This window comes from Pristis pectinata, chromosome 1, assembly GCF_009764475.1.
Source record: "Pristis pectinata isolate sPriPec2 chromosome 1, sPriPec2.1.pri, whole genome shotgun sequence".
Lineage (NCBI taxonomy): Eukaryota > Metazoa > Chordata > Chondrichthyes > Rhinopristiformes > Pristidae > Pristis > Pristis pectinata.
The window spans coordinates 53402389-53422877 of record NC_067405.1 but is presented as its reverse complement, the minus strand read 5'-3'; the positions used below and the strand labels follow the sequence as shown (position 1 = coordinate 53422877).

Sequence of the window (20489 nt, the reverse complement as noted above, 5' to 3'; positions counted from 1 at the left end):
ATTCTGGAAAATTTTCCTCAATTTTGAAAATTATCTGGAATCAGGAAAATGGCCATGCAACTTTCCACCTCTGCTGGCTGCTTCTCATGTTCAACTTGTAATCCCTCTCAAGAAACCAGAGTCTCATTTTTTTCTATAATTTCTCTTCCATATTGTTTGGAAAATTTTCATTTTATGACCTTTTGTGCTTCAGGATCCAATACCCTGATGTACTCTTGTATTCTCTTTAGCCGTGGGCGAGATGCTAGAAGACTGGAGCATAACCAATGTTGTTCCTTTGTTTAAGACGGACAACAGGGACAAACCAGGAAATCGTAGGCTGGTGAACCTTACACCAGCAGCAGGGAAATTATTGAAGATCCTTAGGGACAGATTTTATTTGCATTTGGAAAAACATGGACTTGTTAAGGATAGTTAGCATGGCTTTGTGAGGGGAGGTCCTGTCTCATAAATTTGATTGAACTCTTTGAGGATGAAGATGGTTAATGCAGGTAGGGCAGTGGATATTGTTTAAATGGATTTTAGTAAAGCATCCGACAGGTCCCTCATGGTAGGCTGCTAGGAGCTTTGATGTACAGAGGGATCTTGGGGTGCATCTCCATAACTTCCTGAAAGCGGCAACACAATTGGATATAGTGGTAAAGAAAGCATAGGGCATGTTCGCCTTCATCAGATGGGACCTTGAATATAAAAGTTGGCAAGTCATGTGCAGCTGTATAAAATATTGGTTGAGCCACATTTGGAATATCGTGTGCAGTTCCGGTTACTGCATAGGAAGGATGTGGAGGCTTTTGAGAAGGTGCAGAAGAGGTTCACCAGGATATTGCCTAGATTGAAGTGTGTTGGCTACAAGGTGAGATTGGACAAACTTGGATTGTTTTCTCTGGAGCTTGGGAAGCTGAGGAGTGATCTAATAGAAATATACAAAATTATGAGAGGCAAAGGTTGTCTCAAATGGTGACGAAGGAATACTGGTCAAGTCAAGTTGAGTTTATTGTCATGTGGACAAGTAGAGTGAGGTACAGGTACAAAGAAAAACTTGCTTGCAGCAGTGTTATAGGCACGTAGATTCAGACAACACACAGAACATAAATTATACAAGACAGTAATGAAAAAGCCACTTCAAAACAAGACATTAGTGCAAAAAAAACACTATCAGAAACAATTCCATGGTAGTGCAAGAGATGGTCTGTAGTGCTCCATTGCTGATGTAGGATTAGGGTTGTGCTGATAGTTCAAGAACATGATGGTTGTAGGAATGTAGATGTTCCTGAACCTGGTGGTGTGGGACTTCAGGCTACCATACCTCCAGCCCAATGGTAGCAGCAAGAAGAGGGCATGGCCTGGATGTTGGAGATCCTGGTAGATGCCACCTTCCTGAGGGGGCATGTGGGGAGGGGTTTTGAGGTGTGCGGAAGGGGAGGGATAACTGGTGAGATAGATTTTTTCTACAAATCTACCAGGGTGGGATTAAAGAAGAGGATAGGAAGGGCCTAGAGTGGGTGGTGGGATCAATCACTAAGAATATTTAGTGAAGAACCTACTTGGAAGAAGATAGATCCTTAACTGAGCAGTAGCTCAGGTAAGTTCAGGAACCATTATATAATGCCAATGGAAGCCATTAACTTTTGGTTAAGGCCAGATAAAGTGTGCATGACGTTGCCCAAAATAATGCCCAAACGAGGGTTCTATGCCATTTGAGAGCAACACACGTCCAGTGGCAACATACATAGAGAGGATCCAAACCAAAAATCCAGAAGTGGAGTACTGATGGACTTGGTATCTAATCTTATTTCACAATTGTGTCTGATAAAAATCTATTGTGTAGCACTCAAAAATGCTGCCTTACATAATAACATTTCTGGAAAAGAGGAACTAGATAGATAGGAATGAGCGAGAACATGGTCAAGGGAAGATACTTTTAGTGCCTAGAATACTCATGGAACGTGGTTATTCTTCAGATGAAATAGTTAATGCTGTTGTTTATTCCCCTTGGAATAAATGATGACAATATCAGTTTTTCCTAATTACTTGCTGTATGTACCTGAAGACTAACCTTTTGTGAGTTATGTGCCAGGGCACCCAGGTTGCTCTGCAAATTTTCATCATATTATATTCCACTTGCCAGATCTTTGCCCACTCATTTATTCCATCTGTCCCACTAATTTGTCCCTGTATTTTCCATGAGTCATCAAACAGGGCAGTGGAGAAGTCCTCTGGCTGGTATTCTCCTGCATCAAAGGGTGCGCTACAACCCATGCTGTGGAATTCTCCGAAATGGGCATATCCACCAGCAAGTCCATTGCTGATCTTTACAAAGGTGTATCCTATTACCAATTTATCTTTTCACCAGTTTTGCCTGAACTGACAAATAATTCCAGCCTTTTGTTTTTACTAGTTCTATACTTTGTTTATAAAGATACTCCAAATGTAGGAAGTCTGGAAACATTAGAGTGCAGTTAGATTTTGGAGCAGACCATCTGAATTCTGAGAGGAGAGTCCCTTTGCTCTAATTTAAATAGACAATAGGCACTTAAAACTAGCCCTAAAAATGAACTCTTTAACACACAGTGTGAAGCATAAGAAGGGGTAGGTAATATCTCCTAATGGGTTAAAGATTGCCAATAAAGAAGCTGTTTGGGTCATGTATCATGCACTATAGCATGCAAAGACAGGCGAGCAGAATAGTGGTATGGGGCAAAGGGGTTCCTTTTGGAGTAGAGGCACTTCCAGGATGAGACACCAGCAGGTATGAGCCTAGCCCATCCAACCTTACTGCATAAGGGAACTCACCCATTCCAAGGCTGGTCTAGTAAACCTTCACTGATCTCCTTCTAGTGCATTAACATCCTTCCTTAAATAAGGTGACAAATAACTTACACAGTAATCCAGATGTACTCTCACAAATGCCTTATATAAATGAAGGTTAATCTTTCTACTTTTGTATTCAATTCCCCTTGGAATAAATGATGATAGTATCAACTTGTCTAATTACTTACTCTACCTGCATACTAACCTTTTGCGATTATATACCAGGGCACCCAGATTGCTTTGCAGTCTCTCACCACATTATACTCCATTTGCCAGATCTTTGCCCCGTCACTTAACCTATCTGTATCCCTCTGTAGCCTCCTTGTGTCCTTTTCACAATTTACTTTTCTACTGAGCAGACAAACCTTCAGTGCCTGCATCCAAGTCATCAATATAAATTGTAAAAGATTGAGGTACCAGCACCAATCCTGTGGAAAAACACTCATTAAAAGAATCTGTTTCTTGTTAATCTATCCATACCATTATGTTACCTCCTACACTATGAGCTTTTATTTAACTTTTGATATGGCAATTTATCAAAGGCCTTCTGGAAATATTAGTACATCCACCTGTTCCCTTTTGCCACATTGCATGTAATTTCTTTAAAAAGTTACAATAAATTGGTCAAATATTATTTGCCTTTCACTAAACCATGTTGACTCTGCCTGAGTACCTTGAATTCTTCAAAGCGCCCTGCTATAATGTCTTTAATAACAGCTTCTAACATTTTCTCTATGACAGACACTAAGCTAACTAGCCTGTCATTTCCCACTTCCCATCTCCCTTTTTGAATACAGGAGTTATAATTGCTATTTTCTGATCTAATGGAAACTTTTGAAAAAGTACAGTAGCTATGGTGATCACTGGTGGTATATCAAGCACATTTGTTTATCTAATAGACATTTTCTTAAAAAGTAGGATCAAGCATGAATACATCTTGCTTGCTTACAGTAAATTAATGTCTTCTAGTTCTGATTTTTCAGAAGTAACATGCACAGATTCTGATGAGAATTTGTTATGTGCTATGAAATAAAGTTTGCTCCTCCAGATAATTAATTTAATAATTATTAATTTGCTAACAATCACAGAACTACTTACTTTTGTTTTGGAGTCTAGAATTTTGACACCATAGATGGAGATCTGCAATTCAACTTTGGGAGTCTTCTGACCTTCTGACTTTTTTATATGTCTTGCAAACTAAAACAAAAATACAAAAAAAAGACATGTTCCAGTTTTTGTTTTGTGACAATAATAAATTAGAAAATAATTTATATCAACATGAAAAGATTAAAATTTCCTTAATTATATTCTGGAAAAGAAGATACTGTATTAAATTGGCAACAGCACACTAAATCCTCAAAATATTGAATTTTTATTTCTGAAAACCTCAAATGGTCCCAAAAACCAATTAATATCAGCAAATGCAACACTTGATGACTAACTCTTTTATGTCCGTCAAACAAAACTTAGATGATCAAAATGGCTTCAAAGCCACTTGCTTAATTATATTTTCTGTTCTGCTGACTTTGGATGGTTCTGTATCCATAATTTCCACATGAAACAAGGGCTCTTTTCCCCCCCCATCTAAAGTTTGAATGTTTCAACCCACATGCTCTAAGTACATCACAAAGACAATTTTGGACTTTTCCATTCCTGAAGCATTCTTTCAACAGTATTGCAGAACAGATTCTACCATTTACTACAAGAACAATCTCCACGAACTCCAAAAACAGAGGCATTTATTGCCAAATTTCCTACTCCATACAATTATAGTGGTATTTAGCATAATAAAACAGGACACTTCCTTCTAATATTTTTGAAATCAAGGGCACCATTAATAGTGACCAGAGTGCCCCAAGCAAGAAGTAGAATTTCAGAAATGACTGAGTAATTAACAGCGTGATTCTTTTATTAAAAAGAATGTGGCTACTGAAGCAGCAATTCATCATCACCAGCACATTCATTAGCCATATAAAAAAAATACATGAAATGTGTAGTGTAGTTAGAAACACAAATAAACTAGTTGCGTATGTTCTAGTAACTTTCACCATCTCATTTTGTTTCTCTACACATGCTGCTATTTTTCGAGTTCAAAGTAAGGAAGACATGTACACATAAACATATGTTTGCAAACCAGTGACAAGGATGAAAGGTCAAAAAAGCCTTGGAATCTGTTGAGCAAACTGTTCACGGGGACAGTCTGGAAGTCCATGACCACTTGCTTTTAACCTTGATCTCACATAAAGATTATTTTAAGTTTAGCAAGATGCATTCTGAGATAATAATATACACCAGAATAACAAATATGGAATCCGTAATGAGAGGTCAGGCAAAATGTTTAGTAAATACATGTTATTATTGAAGAACCTCTTGGCACTAAAACCTTGATGCCTTTTACATTGTGCACTGTGTGACAAGTTTATTTGTAGTTTAATCAGCAAGAATATTCAACAGTTACGAAGTACAAAATCTCACATTTGAGCTTGTTTTTTCCAAATAGCAACATTGTTGGAGACGGCATGGATGAATGCTAAGGAATTTTGACCAGTGGAAGGGCATAAGTACGAACAGAGTGTATGATCTCAGAGCAATAATAAAGGGTAGAACTCCACAGCAGGATAGGAATATGTGGGTAAGAACATCTGTCACAGACGTAACACACAGATGCAATGCACAGGTGCATGCTGTCTGTGCAATCAAGATGATCTACTAATTTTCTTCTTTAAGTGCTCAAGCAGCTACAAAAATGCAATTCAAAGCTCAAAAGAAGCAAATGTGCAATTTGGTAAAGCTACAAAATGTGGGAATATTGCAGAACTTTCATTCTTGGGCATGGCACAGACTTGTCATACCAAGTGCATTGAAAGTCAAATTTTAATACACCTTCATAATGAATATTCTGTTTTCATGACTGTGTAGATAATAGCCTTTTTTAAATTGGTGTGATTAGAAAAAGGCTTGAACAGCTGGTATGTAAGTGTACTAATCATCAAGGTTGCAAAGGCATCTATACAATATTGAAACTGGCCAAAAAATACACATTGATTATTCTGAGAAATTGATAATTTCTTAGCACTCATAGATAAGCACTCTAAATGGATTGAGATGAAAGATGTTGGTCCTGCACTACAATAAAGTGTACATTGAAGAAATTGAAAAAATCCATGTTCTGACATAGATCTAGTCTGAGATAACAGCTCCTTTAACTTCCATTTGCACATTTTTACAAAACAAGATGAAACACATGTCATCCACCATCAAATGGCAGAATTTTCAAAGCACCACTGAAGGAACAAGTATTACAAGGATGCTCAAGTTGAATAATGAGGCAGATTTATAAAAATTTGCTAAACTACAGAACAAAACATCCCACAACATGTTATGATCCTGCTGAGTTACTATGTGTAGAAGATTGGGAACATGATAGACCTCAATTTGGTTAAATCTGGAGAGGGTAATGGAAGAGAGAGAGCTGAAAGAGTAACAGGATTATGAGTCAAGCCATAATTCAGCAGCATGAGAATTCAAGTGTCAATACTATCTGACAAATCTGACATTCAAAATGGGAAAATGGTGTGATAGTTGAAGTATGCTGCACAAAGAGATCATAAGCTTATTCCAGAAGAGGAGAATGTAGAAGACACAACACAGATGTACCAAATTGAGTAAAAAAAAACTGCACCTTCCCCAAGTCAAGAAGTGGATACAACACCAATGACAGGAGTTCTTTTGAGAAGATGAAAGTGACCCAGAGAACCTGAAACAGGGTAAATTTCTGAATAATATGAAAATGTTTTCTTTTCAAAAATAGAAAAGCAGTGTAATATAAATCTGGGATTATAAATGTCTGATGCATGTGCCCACGGACACTGTAGTTAGTTGTTTGAATAAACTTGTTTCATGTGTTCTGGCAGCTCTTCATATCCCTCTGTATTTCTCCCTACTCAGCATTACTCATGCTTCAAGCACACACATTAAAGTAAACCAACATCGGTCATGCAGAAAATACATAATAAGCACAAGCTCCTTCTTGTCCAGTCTCATTCTGTAAGTGGCTTACTTTGTATCTACACCAGATATAGCTGGTGCATCGGGAATATGGTTCATTCATTTCATTTGGTTGTAACGACTGATCTTTATTAAAAAGAAAACTAAAGACAAGTTTATTTTTATATATCTCTGTATGTTTGTTTTTTTAATTGATTAATAATGGTTTAATATGCATTTATGCAGGAAATTTAAAAATGGTGAAACAAGCTGTTGAAGGGATCAGGGGTACTTGCAACAGCAACAGGCCTGGTCACCATTCACATTCCGCTCTATTTGTGGGATGACTGCAGAACCAAGGGGTGAAGTAATGGGAAGCCACATGGCAGCAGAAGATTAGTTTGGCCATATGGCAGGGGCAGGAGGCAGGTCAGATCAAGCACGATCTAAACCATCACGCCTGCTCCAAGCCAAGGTTAGGTCTCACACTGTAGCACTAAAATAAACTTTCTAAAACATGCAGAAGCTTCTACGTGTTCTCATTTCTCTGTAACAGGCTGCAAGGTTTTATTAAAGTATTCATACATATTCAAAAAGCACATCTTACAAAAAATAAACTGTATGCCTGTAGTACTATTTTATTGAAATGCATATTAAAACAGAAGTAAAAAAAACTATCACATAGCAAAATAAAAGCTCCAATTCCCATGTTTAATCTGACGGCAGGTTTCCCAATATGGTTTAGGATAGCTGTAAACAATTGTGAATAATATGTTTATATTTTAATTACCAAATTATACTTCAGTAGCATAATTGATTGATTAATAACATCTGTCTTCCTGTTGATCTGAACAACGAGAGGATTAGCTAGCCCAGAAGTTCAACAGGACTTCATAGATAAGGTAGGATACAACAGCCTTTCACCAAGATCATTACTCTTTGCGTTTTATTTTCCTAACTCATCTAACAGAGGGAATGTTGACCTGCTTAAAAAAAAGGTCATTTATCTCCCAATTCAATTTCAAGTACTGTTGTTTTATGCTGAGTGAATTTATCATAGAAGATTTGGCCAAATGTGGGAACTGTAGACTTCCACAGACAGGGCAGGAAGTGCCTTGTACGTTTGGCAGGTGGATGGTTTGTTGAATGGTTTGCTCCCTCCATCACTTCAGCAGGATGTCGCATTTCTTCAAAGAGACTTTGAGGCACATTCTTGAATCTCTTCCTCTCTCCACTGGTAGTCTTTTCCCATGACAGAGTTCAGAACGGAGCATCTGTTTTAGGAGATTACTTGAAACTATGAAATTCAAGGTCCATCTCTAATAATAATTTTGTAATTCTTGACTAGATACAAAGTCATTTAGCTGGTCAACTAACAGCCAAGACTTTACACAACACAACAAAATTATTTTCTGCTTATTCTTTCTTCTTCCCCCCCCCCCCCCCCCCCCCCCCCCCCCCCCCCCCCCCCCCCCCCCCCCCCCCCCCCCCCCCGGTGTCCAATTTTGGCAGCAAAGTCAATGAGTCAGAGTCATGCAGCATAGAAACAGGCCTACTGGCCCACCAATCCCTGCCAGCCTTTTTGCCCATCCAAACTAATCCCATTTGCCTGCAACAGGACCATACCTTTCTATGCCTTGCATGCTGGCATAGCACAGCTCAATCTTTCATGCTGCAATGTTGCATTGCACCTCGAACAAACCTTCTGTGGCAGCAAAGCTAATCTTCAGAAGTGATAGTAAGCTGTTCAACTGACAGTGACTGCACTTCAAAATCAAGGTTACCTGAACCTCAGTGGTTGAACTGTTGTACACAGATGACCCTTGCATTTGCCTATACTCAGAAGCAGAGCTAAAAGCCATCAACGACACTTTCACTGAAGCAAATGAGACAGTGGGCCTTGCACTCAACTTCAGCAAGACAAAGGTCCTCTACCAACCCACCATCTCTCGGTAAAGACAAACATTGATGATGAAATTTATCATTGCTTCTCTTCTGTTATGCCAACACAGCCTTTGGTCTATGGACGAGTAGGCCAGTGTAGCGGTTAGCGTGACGCTATTACAGCACTAGCGACCCGGGTTCAATTCCGGCCACTGTCTGTAAGGATTTTGTACATTCTCCTCGTGACTGTGTGGGTTTCCTTCAGGTGCTCCGGTTTCCTTCCACATTCCAAAGATGTACGGGTTAGAAAGTTGTGGCCATATTATGTTGGCGCCAGAATCGTGGTGATACTTGTGGGCTGCTCCCAGAACATTCTATGCAAAGATGCATTTCACTGTGCATTTGATGTACATGTGACTAATAAAGAGATCTTATAAGTAAAAAAGGCCTCAGACTTTGCACAAAACTCACGGCTTAGTGAGCAGCAGTGATCCCTGCTCTTCTACATGCTCCGGAATACTGGACTACCTACAGGAGGCATCTCAAGGCACTTGAAGAACACAACTAATGCTGTCTTTGTAAAATACTCCGAATTCACTGGAAGGATGAGTGAACCAATCTTAGTGTCCTCTTCTGCGCCAACATCCCCAGTATCTAGACCCGAATTACACCAAGTTGCACAGATGTTCACATGCCTGACACTAGACTCCCAAAACAGATGCTCTGTTCTGAACTCTGTCATGGGAAAGACTACCAGTGGAGAGAGGAAGAGATTCCAAAATGTGCCTCAAAGTCTCTTTGAAGAAATGCAACATCCTGCTTAAGTGATGGAGGGAGCAAACCATTTAACAAACCATCCACCTGCCAAACGTACAAGGCACTTCCTGCCCTGTCTGTGGAAGTCTGCAGTTCCCACATTTGGCCTCATTAGCCACCTCAGAACCCAGCAAAATGGAGTGGAAGTCATCCTTGATCTCAAGGGATTGCCTAAGTCATCATAGTTGGGAATTGATGTATTGTTTCCACTGAGTTTATAAAACTGCATTCCACAGACCTCTGTACCAGTTGCATTAGAGATAATAGGCTAGAACAAAGAAATACTAATTCCAGGAGTCTCCTAATGTAGTGGTCTTCACGCACATGCTCATGCAATGGGAATCATGTCACCCTAGGTGCTCCTGAGATAGCTGAATGGTTGACATTGGTAAAATTGTAATTATCTAATCTCTAAGCATCTACAAAAATGATGAGTTCTGTACCATTTGACAGAGGGCATAGACTTCACTCTAACAGAGCAGAATAATTGTATCTTCCTGCAATTTAAATCTTTCTTTCTTACTGTCAATCACAAATTTCTTTATCATGCTTCCCGCATTGAAGTCTAAATAATTAACATGTAACACAAGGGAGTGAGTTCTGAGTCTTAAGGAGCTCCACTGGAAACAACTTTCCAGTCACAAAAAATATTCAGCAACTGCTAGTCTTTGTTCCCTGCCACTGAACAAATTTGGGATTGAGCACACCAGTCTGCCTTGGATCACATACTGTAGGCTTTTACTTTTTTGACCAGCCTTGTCAAATCCATGTAGACCACATCAACAAACTATCTTTTCCAACTCTCTTTCTTAGCTCCTCAAAAAAAAGTTCTTTCCTTTGAAAAATCCACGCTAACTGCCCTTGATTAATCTTTGCCTTTCTAAATGAAGGTAGGTATGCTTCCCTTTGGGTGAAAGGTTAGTCAAATAAATGTGCTTCTGTTTTACTTGAGAACAGACATATGTGAGTAATTCTTTGCTCCACAACAGAGGGTAACCAATCCCTCTAAACCAATTAATTCAATAAGTCAAGCACTCGTGTCCTATTGATGGTCAATATGCTCCATATTGGTTTAACATCAATGACTAAATGTGGACTCCAAACAAATGTAAATGTAGGTGTACATTAGAATAACCTTAAGTATTAAACAATGCAAAAAACCTGAATGGGCTATCCTTACAAGATCGTTTGATACAGCACCCAAATTAAACGCAAACGTTGTGAGATTTCCTTCATGATGGGAACTTCTGGCACTCATTAAGACATATTGGGCTGAGTGCATTTGTGTACATCACAACACTAAACTTATGGATGCCCTTTGCTAAATAAATCAAGATCAAGAGGTGAAAGTGAAGACTTGCTTGAACTTTTACTGATTTTTACTGATAATTATCTACAATTTCAGAGGATCATGGAAAATTTAAAACACAGAAAATGGCCATTTCATCCATTGAGTTTGGACCAGTTAAAAAAAGAATCCTACTTCCAGTACCTGGTCTGGTCCACAGCGCGCCTGGTCACAGCTCTTCTACAGACTCAAGGACTTTTGAGGTATGACAAGAGTTCCTGCTTCTGCCGTCCTTTCAGGTAGCAAATTCCAGACACTAATCACCCTCCATTTTTCCTCACCTTCTCTCTATTCCTTCTATATTTCTGAACCTTCTGCTGAAGGAGGTGGTTCTTTCTTATTTGTTCTTTTTAAGCCCCCACATAATTTCATATACCTTGATCATTTTTTCTCCTCAGCCTCCTCTGTTCCAATCTTTCTTCACAGCCACAATTTTCCAGTACTGGCAACACTTTTGCAAATCCTCTCTGCATCCTCTCAAGAATAAACACTTTCTTTCTTTCTTGTCATCTGTTGACTAATTCTGTACGCGTACTCCAGCTTTGGTCTAATTAATGTTTTATAAGTTCTGGCATAGCTTCCTTTCTCTTATATTCAATGCCTCAGCTAATAAAGGAAACCATCACTTATGCTTTTCTAATGACCTTATTTATCTGTACAATCCAAGGTCTTTTGGTTCTTCCATACTACTTAATAAGCTCCCATTTATTATATATTCTGTTGTCTTGTTGCACATCACCAAATGCATTACCTCACGTCCCCAGAATCTATTCCATTTGCCATTTTTCTGCTTAACAGATCATACCATCTACAACTTCCTACAGCTCTCCCCTTCACAGTCAACCACAAAGCCAATTTTTGTGTCACTTTAAACTTCTTTATCATGCCCCTCTTCATCAAAGTCTAAATAGTTAACATACAGCAAAGATCCAATGTCACGACCAAGAAGCCATATGAATCCTTATTAGCAACAACTTTCCAATTACAAAAACCCCCATCAACCACTGCACATTGTTTCCTGCCACTGAACAAACCTTGAATTGAATGAAGACACAAGAGACTGTAAATGTCGGAATCTGGAGCAAAAACAAACTACTGGAGATTCTCAGCTGTTCAGGCAGCATCTGTGGAGGAAAATGTCTAGATGGAGGGTCTCGACCAGAAATGTCAACTGCCCATTTCCCTCCACAGATGCTGTCTGACCTGCTGAGTTTCTCCAGCAGTTTGTTTTTTGCTTTGGATTGATTGAGCTTGTCTGCCTTGGATTCCATGGGCTTTTACTTTTTTTGTTCAGCCTGCCATGTGGATCCTTGTCTTTGCTAAAATCTGCATAGACCACATCAAACATATGGCCTTCATCAACAGTTCACTTAACAAAACCATGCTGGTGGCCCTAGATTAAACTTTTTTTTAAATGAAGGCAGTTATTGTCCCACATAGTTAACCCCATTAAAGTAAAAGCAATTGGTCTGTAATTATTTAATAGGTTTTAAGAATCTTAAAGGTGATTTCTTCAACTTGTTCTCAAATACTGCATGACCACATAAATGAAAGCTTCAAGGAGTAGTGAAACCAATAAAGTACTAGTTTTATTTTTCCAGTTTCCTGCAGATTTTAACATTGCTATTAAGAGGTGCTCTGATCTGCCAGGAATTCACTCCTTAAACCAACTGAAACGAACATAAGACACTTTATAATATTTAGGAGAAAAATAGGCATCTGTTGCTAATGAGAGGCAGCAAAATGTTATATTGCACTCGAGAACCAAGAAATTTTAGAGCTTTTTAATCTGCTTCCCCTCTTCTTGATCCTGGAGTGCAAATTTTAAATGTGATTTCTAATAAAATCCATGCTCAAATTATCTCAGAATTTACTGCACAAAATTAGCTCATGATACAGGTGATCTAACCCCTGAACTTCTCATTTGGTATTTTCTATCGCTCATCTGAAGGTTCATGGATTTTATATTCTTTCCAAAACACAGCACCTTTTTGTCAGTTACTTGCTGAGCACCAAGAGATTTTTTTTCTCTTTCTCCCCAGGGTTGATTTATAGTTCATGTTAAAGCTGCTGCTGGTGTAGCAATGCACAAAGATAGTTTCTCATCATAAGCCAGCCACCAAATAACCACTGGCTCCTTCCAAATACTGAATGTCTGACTACCAGGAAAATCCAGGCTAGGCTGAGCGATGAACATACTTTTCACAAACATTTCAGTATCAACCAACAACTTGCAAGACCCTCATCACAAACATTACCCAATGTAACAAATTATATTTTATATTCTTTCCATTTTGTAGTTCAGAACTGTTAGCAATATTTTTTGTCATTTTATAATTTCTACAGTGCACTCTGGTCATATTATTCCACAGTACCCAAGTGAAAAGTAAAGCATTGCATTAAAAACTCAATTTGTTCAGAATAAGACTATAAATTCCCTCTCTTAGGTCTGTCATGTAACGTGGGCTGCCTTGATGGGTAATGAAGTTCCAGAGAGGCAGAATGGAAACCACAACTCTATCCCATGACGCATCTATCTGAGTAATGAGGATTGAGCTGAATCTTACAGACTTAGGTGCATTATTTGGAATAGGTGGGCCCAGGTCTCTGTAGGCACATACTTATCTGGTCCCTGTGCCCTTGCCGGCTACAGCACACTGGGCTCGACTAGCATAAGCTGAGAGATGGCAGGGCCTCCTACAAACCCAGGACACCTAACCCCTTATAACTTTGACAGCCAACAAAGCTCTGCCTCCAGCTTTGACAGCTATAAAAGCAATGGGGGATTATATTAGTTTTTGAACATCTCTCACATTCAGAGACATTTAAAAACCATATTTAATTTCAACTTTATTATTTTTTTAATTTTGTTTAAAAACACCTAAACACTTGTAAATAATTAAAAATATTAATTTAAGCAGAATAATTTTTTAAAAATGAACTGCTCTCCCTTTAATTGACATCTGTCACCTGATAATTCCCATTGAAATCAATGGGTTCATAGATCCATGTCTAATGCAATGCAGGATCCTGGACGTAACACACTAGCCTAAGCACTGGGAAATCTGAACAAGATGGACTCACCACTGGACTTCATAGTACACAGCAATAGTCTATTCTCGGGCAGGCATGGTAGTGCAGCAGTTAGCGTAATGCTATTACAGCGCCAGTGACCTGGGTTCAATTCCGGCCACTGTCTGTAAGGAGTTTGTACGCTCCCCCCGTGACTGCGTGTGTTTCCTCCGGGTGCTCCGGTTTTCTCCCACATTCCAAAGACGTACAGTTAGGAAGTTGTGGGCATGCTATGTTGGTGCCGAAAGCATGGTGACACTTGCGGGCTGCCCCCAGAACACTCCACGCAAAAGATGCATTTCACTTTGTGTCTTGATGTACATGTGACTAATAAAGATAAACTTATCTTGTCTGACAGGAAACTAAATCAAAAAACTGCAGATGAGGGAAATATCAAATAAAAACAAAAGAAAATTCTTTAAACGCTCATCAGGTCAAGGAGGATCCATGGAAAGAGAAACAAAGCTAACATTTCAGTTTATGAAAAAGGACATTTGACCTAAAATGTTAACTCGTTAACTGTTTTCTTTCCAGAGATGCTACCAGACCTACTGAGCGTTTCCAGCATTTTCTGTTTTTATTACAGTGCACTGGTATAGTATATTGATAGATCTGCTGCTGTTGCCATTAAAATTAGGACCACTGCATCAATCAGTAAGTTATGCTGCAGCTTTATAAAACTCTGGTTAGGCTGCTTCTGAGATATTGCATTCAATTCTGCTCACCCCATTATAGGATGGATGTGGAGGCTACGGAGAGGGTATAGAAGAGGTTTACCAGGATGCTGCCTGGATTAGAGGGCAGATGCTACAAGGAGAGGTTGGACAAACTAGAGTTGTTTTCTCTGGAATGGCAGAGGCTGAGGGGAGACCTGACAGAAGTTTATAAAATTACAAAAGGAATAGATAGAGTAGACAACAGACATCTTTTTCCTAGGGTCAAAATGACTATTATTAGAGGACATATATTTAAGGTGAGAGGGGGAAAGTTCAAAGGAGGTGTGCGGGGCAAGTTTTTTTCTTTACGCAGAGTGTGGTGGATGCCTGGAATGTGCTGCCAGGGATGGTGATGGAAGCAGATATAATAGAGGCATTTAAGAGGCTCTTGGGCAGGCACATGAATATGCAGAGATTGGAGGGATATGGACCATGTGCCGGCAGATGGGATTAGGTGTCATTAGTTCAATTAGTTTGGCACAACATTGTGGGCCAAAGGGCCTGTTCCTGTGCTGTACTGTTCTATGTTCTATTTGACAGAAAAAAAAATAAAGCTTTGAAGACAGTCGACTGTGCTGGTGCATTCAGTACAGAGTTTTGAGATTCAGGATTCTGCTATAATCTTTTATGGCTCTGACCCATCTCTTTGCAGATTCTTGGATTAACATTATGACCCATCAGATTCCTATAAAACAGAAGAAAAACAAATACATTTTTGTTACGTATCTTAGAGGAGGAAATGCATTTGTTTACTTGGTTGATGGGGATGAGCCTTTGGAGCATGAAGTGAAGCTCAATGACCAAATAAATTGGGTGGAAATTATTGCTTCACTAATTAATTGCACTCGAAGTCTAACACCGTATTTGTTCCCCTAAAGTTGCATAAATTAAGCACCTTTGCACATTTGAGCACTGACTGGCAAGGAGCCATTTTCCCCAATTGATATCAAAATAATTGTAAATGCACACACATCCAGTCGCCAGTTAGGGGCATCAGTAGGCCAAGGAAGAGGTTAATTTCAGCCTCAGTGAGAAATGAATCAGGGCAAGATTTACAGGAGTAGTAGATCAAGTGAACTTGTACCTTGAGTTTACGAACAGCATCCTTCACAATTTCGGTACCCTTTGGTTGTTCAACTTCAGCATTGCCAAGAAACTGAAAAAGAATTGTAATTATTGAAAAATTAACTGTTTGTATGCACATGTAAGCATAACATTCACCTTCGAATCATTAGGCTACATTTATTCATCTCAGTGGAGTAAATTCAATTCTTATCTGCAATAATACAGGTTAACAGTTCTCTGCTAAATTCTTTAAAACGATTAATGTACAAAAAAACATGGCCTCCAGTGAAGAGCTTTTTTCTTGAATTATGGGTTTTGAATGCCTGAATTATGGACAGCCCATATATATGAATGAGCATTTCAGAGGCTAGCAGGATGAACTTGCTGGGTGCGGCGGGCATTTTCTGCTAGGTGGGAAAGGGGCATTTCCATGTGCCCTCTCTACGAGCTGCAGCAATTGACAGCTGGGTCAAACCAGGCAGAGTTCACCGAATCAGTGAGGCCGGCTGGTGGGTGCTGTTCCTATGCCTGCTCACTCTGCCATCACAGCTGTTTCTGCGATCCTTTCCCACACACCATTTTTGTTCATTTCTGACTTGTGAACAGTTCAGTTTTCGAACAACTCTCAGGAACAGAACCCTGTCATAACCTGAGGACTAGCTGTACCCTTTTTTGAATGTTGTAAGTCAAATACACAAAATAGAACACTCCAGCAGTCCCAAAATATTATAGTTGATTCCTTTTCCCATCAACCTGAAGTACTGTGTGCTACCGATTGTTCACCATTGAAAGGATTCAATGGCAACAACAAAATATTTGCAATTCATCTGAATTGCAGTCTCTCATTTCATTGCTTTCCGTATTGCCACATCAAAATTAAAAGAGATAATTATAGCTGAGTGCTAGATACACATTTTTAAATATAAATATGTTAAGAAAGTTTGTGCATATTTGAGAATTAGAACACATTATGCTATTTTGACAACAGCATGTTCTCTTGGCATTATTAGTAGATTCATTAAATTATAACTCCTGGAATACCAAGCTTAGCATTCAAGTGGACACAAATGCCAGTAGCAATTTAAAATATAACATATCTGGTAGTTACTAGGCACAACATTCCCACAACATTGCAGATGCTTTACATCCATCAAAGTAATTGCTCTATATTTGTAGCCAGTGCCAAATGTAATAAGGATGTGCAAATATTCACTGCAAAAGATATAGTTAACTTAAGCACAACCACAACAGGCATTGACTTATGCCATGCCTACATTTCCTCAAAGGTTTGTACCAGTCTATCAGTTCCTAAATCTGAACACATCTTGACTCAAAATAATTCATCAGACCCAAGGAGCCCAAATGTGCATTTCCACCAATAACACTGGTCAAAAACTGGTGCAAAATGAAGCCCAGAATTTTAGGTGCAAATGAGAAGCAGAATAATTATCTTTTTCTCCCTCACGGAACCTGTATTGCATTTTTTTTGTTTTATAGAATGTGTTTCATAACATTAATATGTTACATTAGCATTGAAAAACTCACATTGAATAGGTGTAATTTTGATTGCACCAAAGATAATTCCATCCAAAACACCCTTTGCTGCATCTTCAAAGGTAGCAGCAACTCAAACAGGGATACACTCTCATAGTCAAAATTCCAGTTCCTTGTCCTTATGCACATTCTTCACTCATTGGATAATACTGCTTGAAAGTTCATTTTATCATGGACAACATGGCAGCCAAGCTTGCTCCTGCCCATTTGCTGACCATTGGGGCCATCATGTAAATAACAAGAGCATAAATTGTAACGGATGTTATCCTGAAGAATTTCCCGCTAGTGGCAGTCACAGTTTAGTGGTCGAGTCCCTTCTGGGCCAAAAATGAATCACATAGGAATTGTAGTGCATTGCTGTAGATTGGGACAGCTGACCAGTTCCAAGACCCCACATCAAGCAGTCAGAGCAATGTCCATCCCAGAAAAACAGTGTTCCCAGTGGCTAATGTGGAATTAGCAAAAGAGCTCTATTGTCTCCATCCTCACAAATATCCAAGGAACCTATCTTTGGCACACTCCTGCAAGGTTTTGATGAGAACGTGCATGCTACATGATCCATTCACTTCAGTCCAGTAATACCAACAAGGGACCTTTGGGCGACAGCATTTTAAAAAGGGCAAACAGATGACTCCAGTGGCCACTCCAGCAGCCTGGGGATGTACTGCAGCAGTTGCAGGAACAGCAACAAGGGGATGAGGAATCATTGGCCATCATTTCTGTGGCACCACACCCTGCTCCTGCAAATAAGGAGCTCTGAAACACCACTCCTGTATCACAGTGACTTGTAGATTTATGTTTTATGGACAACATTTATCTTTCCCAGAAGCTTGGAAAATTTTTTAAAATTTAGAATATATATGCAATGCTGGCAATATTTGGTATACAGAAAAAATGGAATGCTAACATTTAACCGGAAATAATGATGTCTACTCTTTTGCCTGTGGATTCAGGCACGGTAGTGTAGCAGTTAGCATAATGCTATTACAGCGCCAGTGACCAGTGTTCAATTCCAGCCACTGTCTGTAAGGAGTTTGTATGTTTTCCCCGTGACTGCGTGGGTTTCCTCCAGATGCTCCGGTTTCCTCCCACATTCCAAAGATGTACAGGTCAGGAAGTTGTGGACATGCCATGTTGGCGCTGGAAGTGTGGTGACACTTGTGGACTGTCCCCAGAACATTCTCCACAAATATGTATTTCGCTGTGTGTTTCGATGTACATGTGACTAATAAAGATATAAAAGATTCACAAGGAAGCACAATGGAATTTAGTTTTAAAAAGGATGTAAAAGAAAATTGGTTGTTCTCGGATTAAAATGTAATTGATTCTCATATCCCTTGAGATTAAATACAGCAGTCAAAACTATTCTTCTTTCGGCAAAGTTAGATAAGTGTGAGGTAGTACTTCAGTGTGAAAAGTCAGGTCACATGCTCCTAAATGAGGTAAAGAAACAAAAAGGTTCTGAGAGAACAAATGCACAAATAACTGAAAGTGGTGCTGCGGCTTGAAAAGATAAAAACAAGCATTAGAGTTTTTCTATGTGGACGGAATTGAAAAGAAAAAGAAATTGCACAAAAATTGTATCCATCTTTACATAAACCACTCTCAGGAGCCCCAAGCATGTATCTCCATAACACTTCATAAAAAAAATCAGTGTGCAGAAGATTTACAAAAATGTAACCAGACAGATAGCCTGTCTTTACTCTCTTGTAAAGGGAGGTTGAGTTGGAACTTAAGAGATCTTTAAAATGATTAAAGGTTACTTTAAATTACATAGGACAGTACTAGATCCAAAGAGCAGTCATATAACATGGCCAGAAAAAAGTATGAAGTTAGAGGATTAGTAAATTTGAATTCAGCAAAGGAACCAAGAAATTAATTAAGAGAGCAAAAATAGTGTGACAGTAAACTTGCAAGGAACATGTAGGAAACTGTCAAAGCTCCTACAAGCCTGTAAAAAGATTAGTGAAGACAAAGGTAGGCCCCTTACAGATACAAAGAGTGGAATTTATAATGGGTAAGAAAAATGATAGAGCAATTAAACAAATACTTTGGTTTTGTCTTCATGGAAGAATACACAACTAACTCTGCAGAAATGCTAGGGAATCAAGATTCTAATAAAAGGAGGAATAAAAGAAAATTAGTATCAGTTAAACAATAGTACTGGTAGTACTAACGGGACTGAAAGCTGATAAATCCACAGAACCTAATAAACTGCATCCCAGAATACTAAAAGAGATAGCCTTGGAAACAGTGGATGCATTGGTTGTCATCTTCCAAAATTCAGTAGATTATGGAATGGTTCCTGCAGACTGGAGATTGACAGAAGGAACCCCACTATTTAGTGAAAGAGAAAGAAAAAAAAACTTGGTACACATTTGTTAGCTTAATGTCAGTACAGCGAAAACTCTAGACTATTATGCAGGTTGTAATAACAGGATTCTTTGAAAATATCAACAGGGTTTAACAAAGTCAATATGGATTTATGAAAGGGAGATCATGTCTGACAAACCTACTGGATTTTTTTTGAGGATGTAACTGGTATAATAGACAGGGGAGAACAAGTAGACATGGAGAATTTGGATCTTCAGAAGGCCTTAATGGAAGTCTCATGTAAGAAGTTATTATGCAAAATTAACATCAAAATTGAGTTTATTGTCAGATGCACAAATATATGTGTGCACAGGTGCAATGAAAAACTTACTTGCAGCAGTATCACAGGCACATAGCATCACATTAGCAGAATTCACAAGATAAACAAAGTAAACACAATTTTTACAAGAAAGGACTTAGGATAGGATCAGGAATGTTATACTGATACAGATTGAAAATTGATTGATGGACAGGAAACAGAGACTAGGATTAAATTGATCTTTTTCTGGATGGCAGGCAGTGATGTGGGGTGTACCCCAGGGTCAGTACTTCAACCCTAGATTTTCCACAACATATATGAATGATTTGGATGATGGTATTAAATGCAAAATTTCTAAGTTTGTCAATGACATGAAATGGGTGAGATTGAGAGTTATGACGAGGCTGCAAAGAAGTTTCAAGACAACTCAGATGAGCTGAGGAAGTGGGCAAATACAGTAAAAAAAATGGAATAACGTGAAGTTACTCACCTTATGAGGATGAACAGAAAGAATGGTGATAGACTGGGAAATGTTGATGTACAGAGGACTCTGGGTACCCTTGTATACAAGTCACTAAAAGGAAGTGTTCAGGTGCAGAAAGCA

At 38.9% G+C, this 20489-nt stretch overlaps 1 protein-coding gene across 2 annotated transcripts in view; it reads right to left on the bottom strand.

Annotated features, from left to right (window-relative positions):
* The window catches only part of LOC127576532 (PTB domain-containing engulfment adapter protein 1-like), a 273626-nt gene that overhangs the window by 48993 nt on the left and 204144 nt on the right, over positions 1–20489 (bottom strand). For both annotated transcript variants that reach the window (XM_052027044.1, XM_052027036.1), the window contains 2 exons: positions 15719–15790; positions 3910–4008 (listed from right to left, as the gene is read on the bottom strand). In XM_052027044.1, the coding sequence (XP_051883004.1) occupies positions 3910–4008; positions 15719–15790 (171 nt within the window). The remainder of the gene's footprint in view (positions 1–3909; positions 4009–15718; positions 15791–20489) is intronic.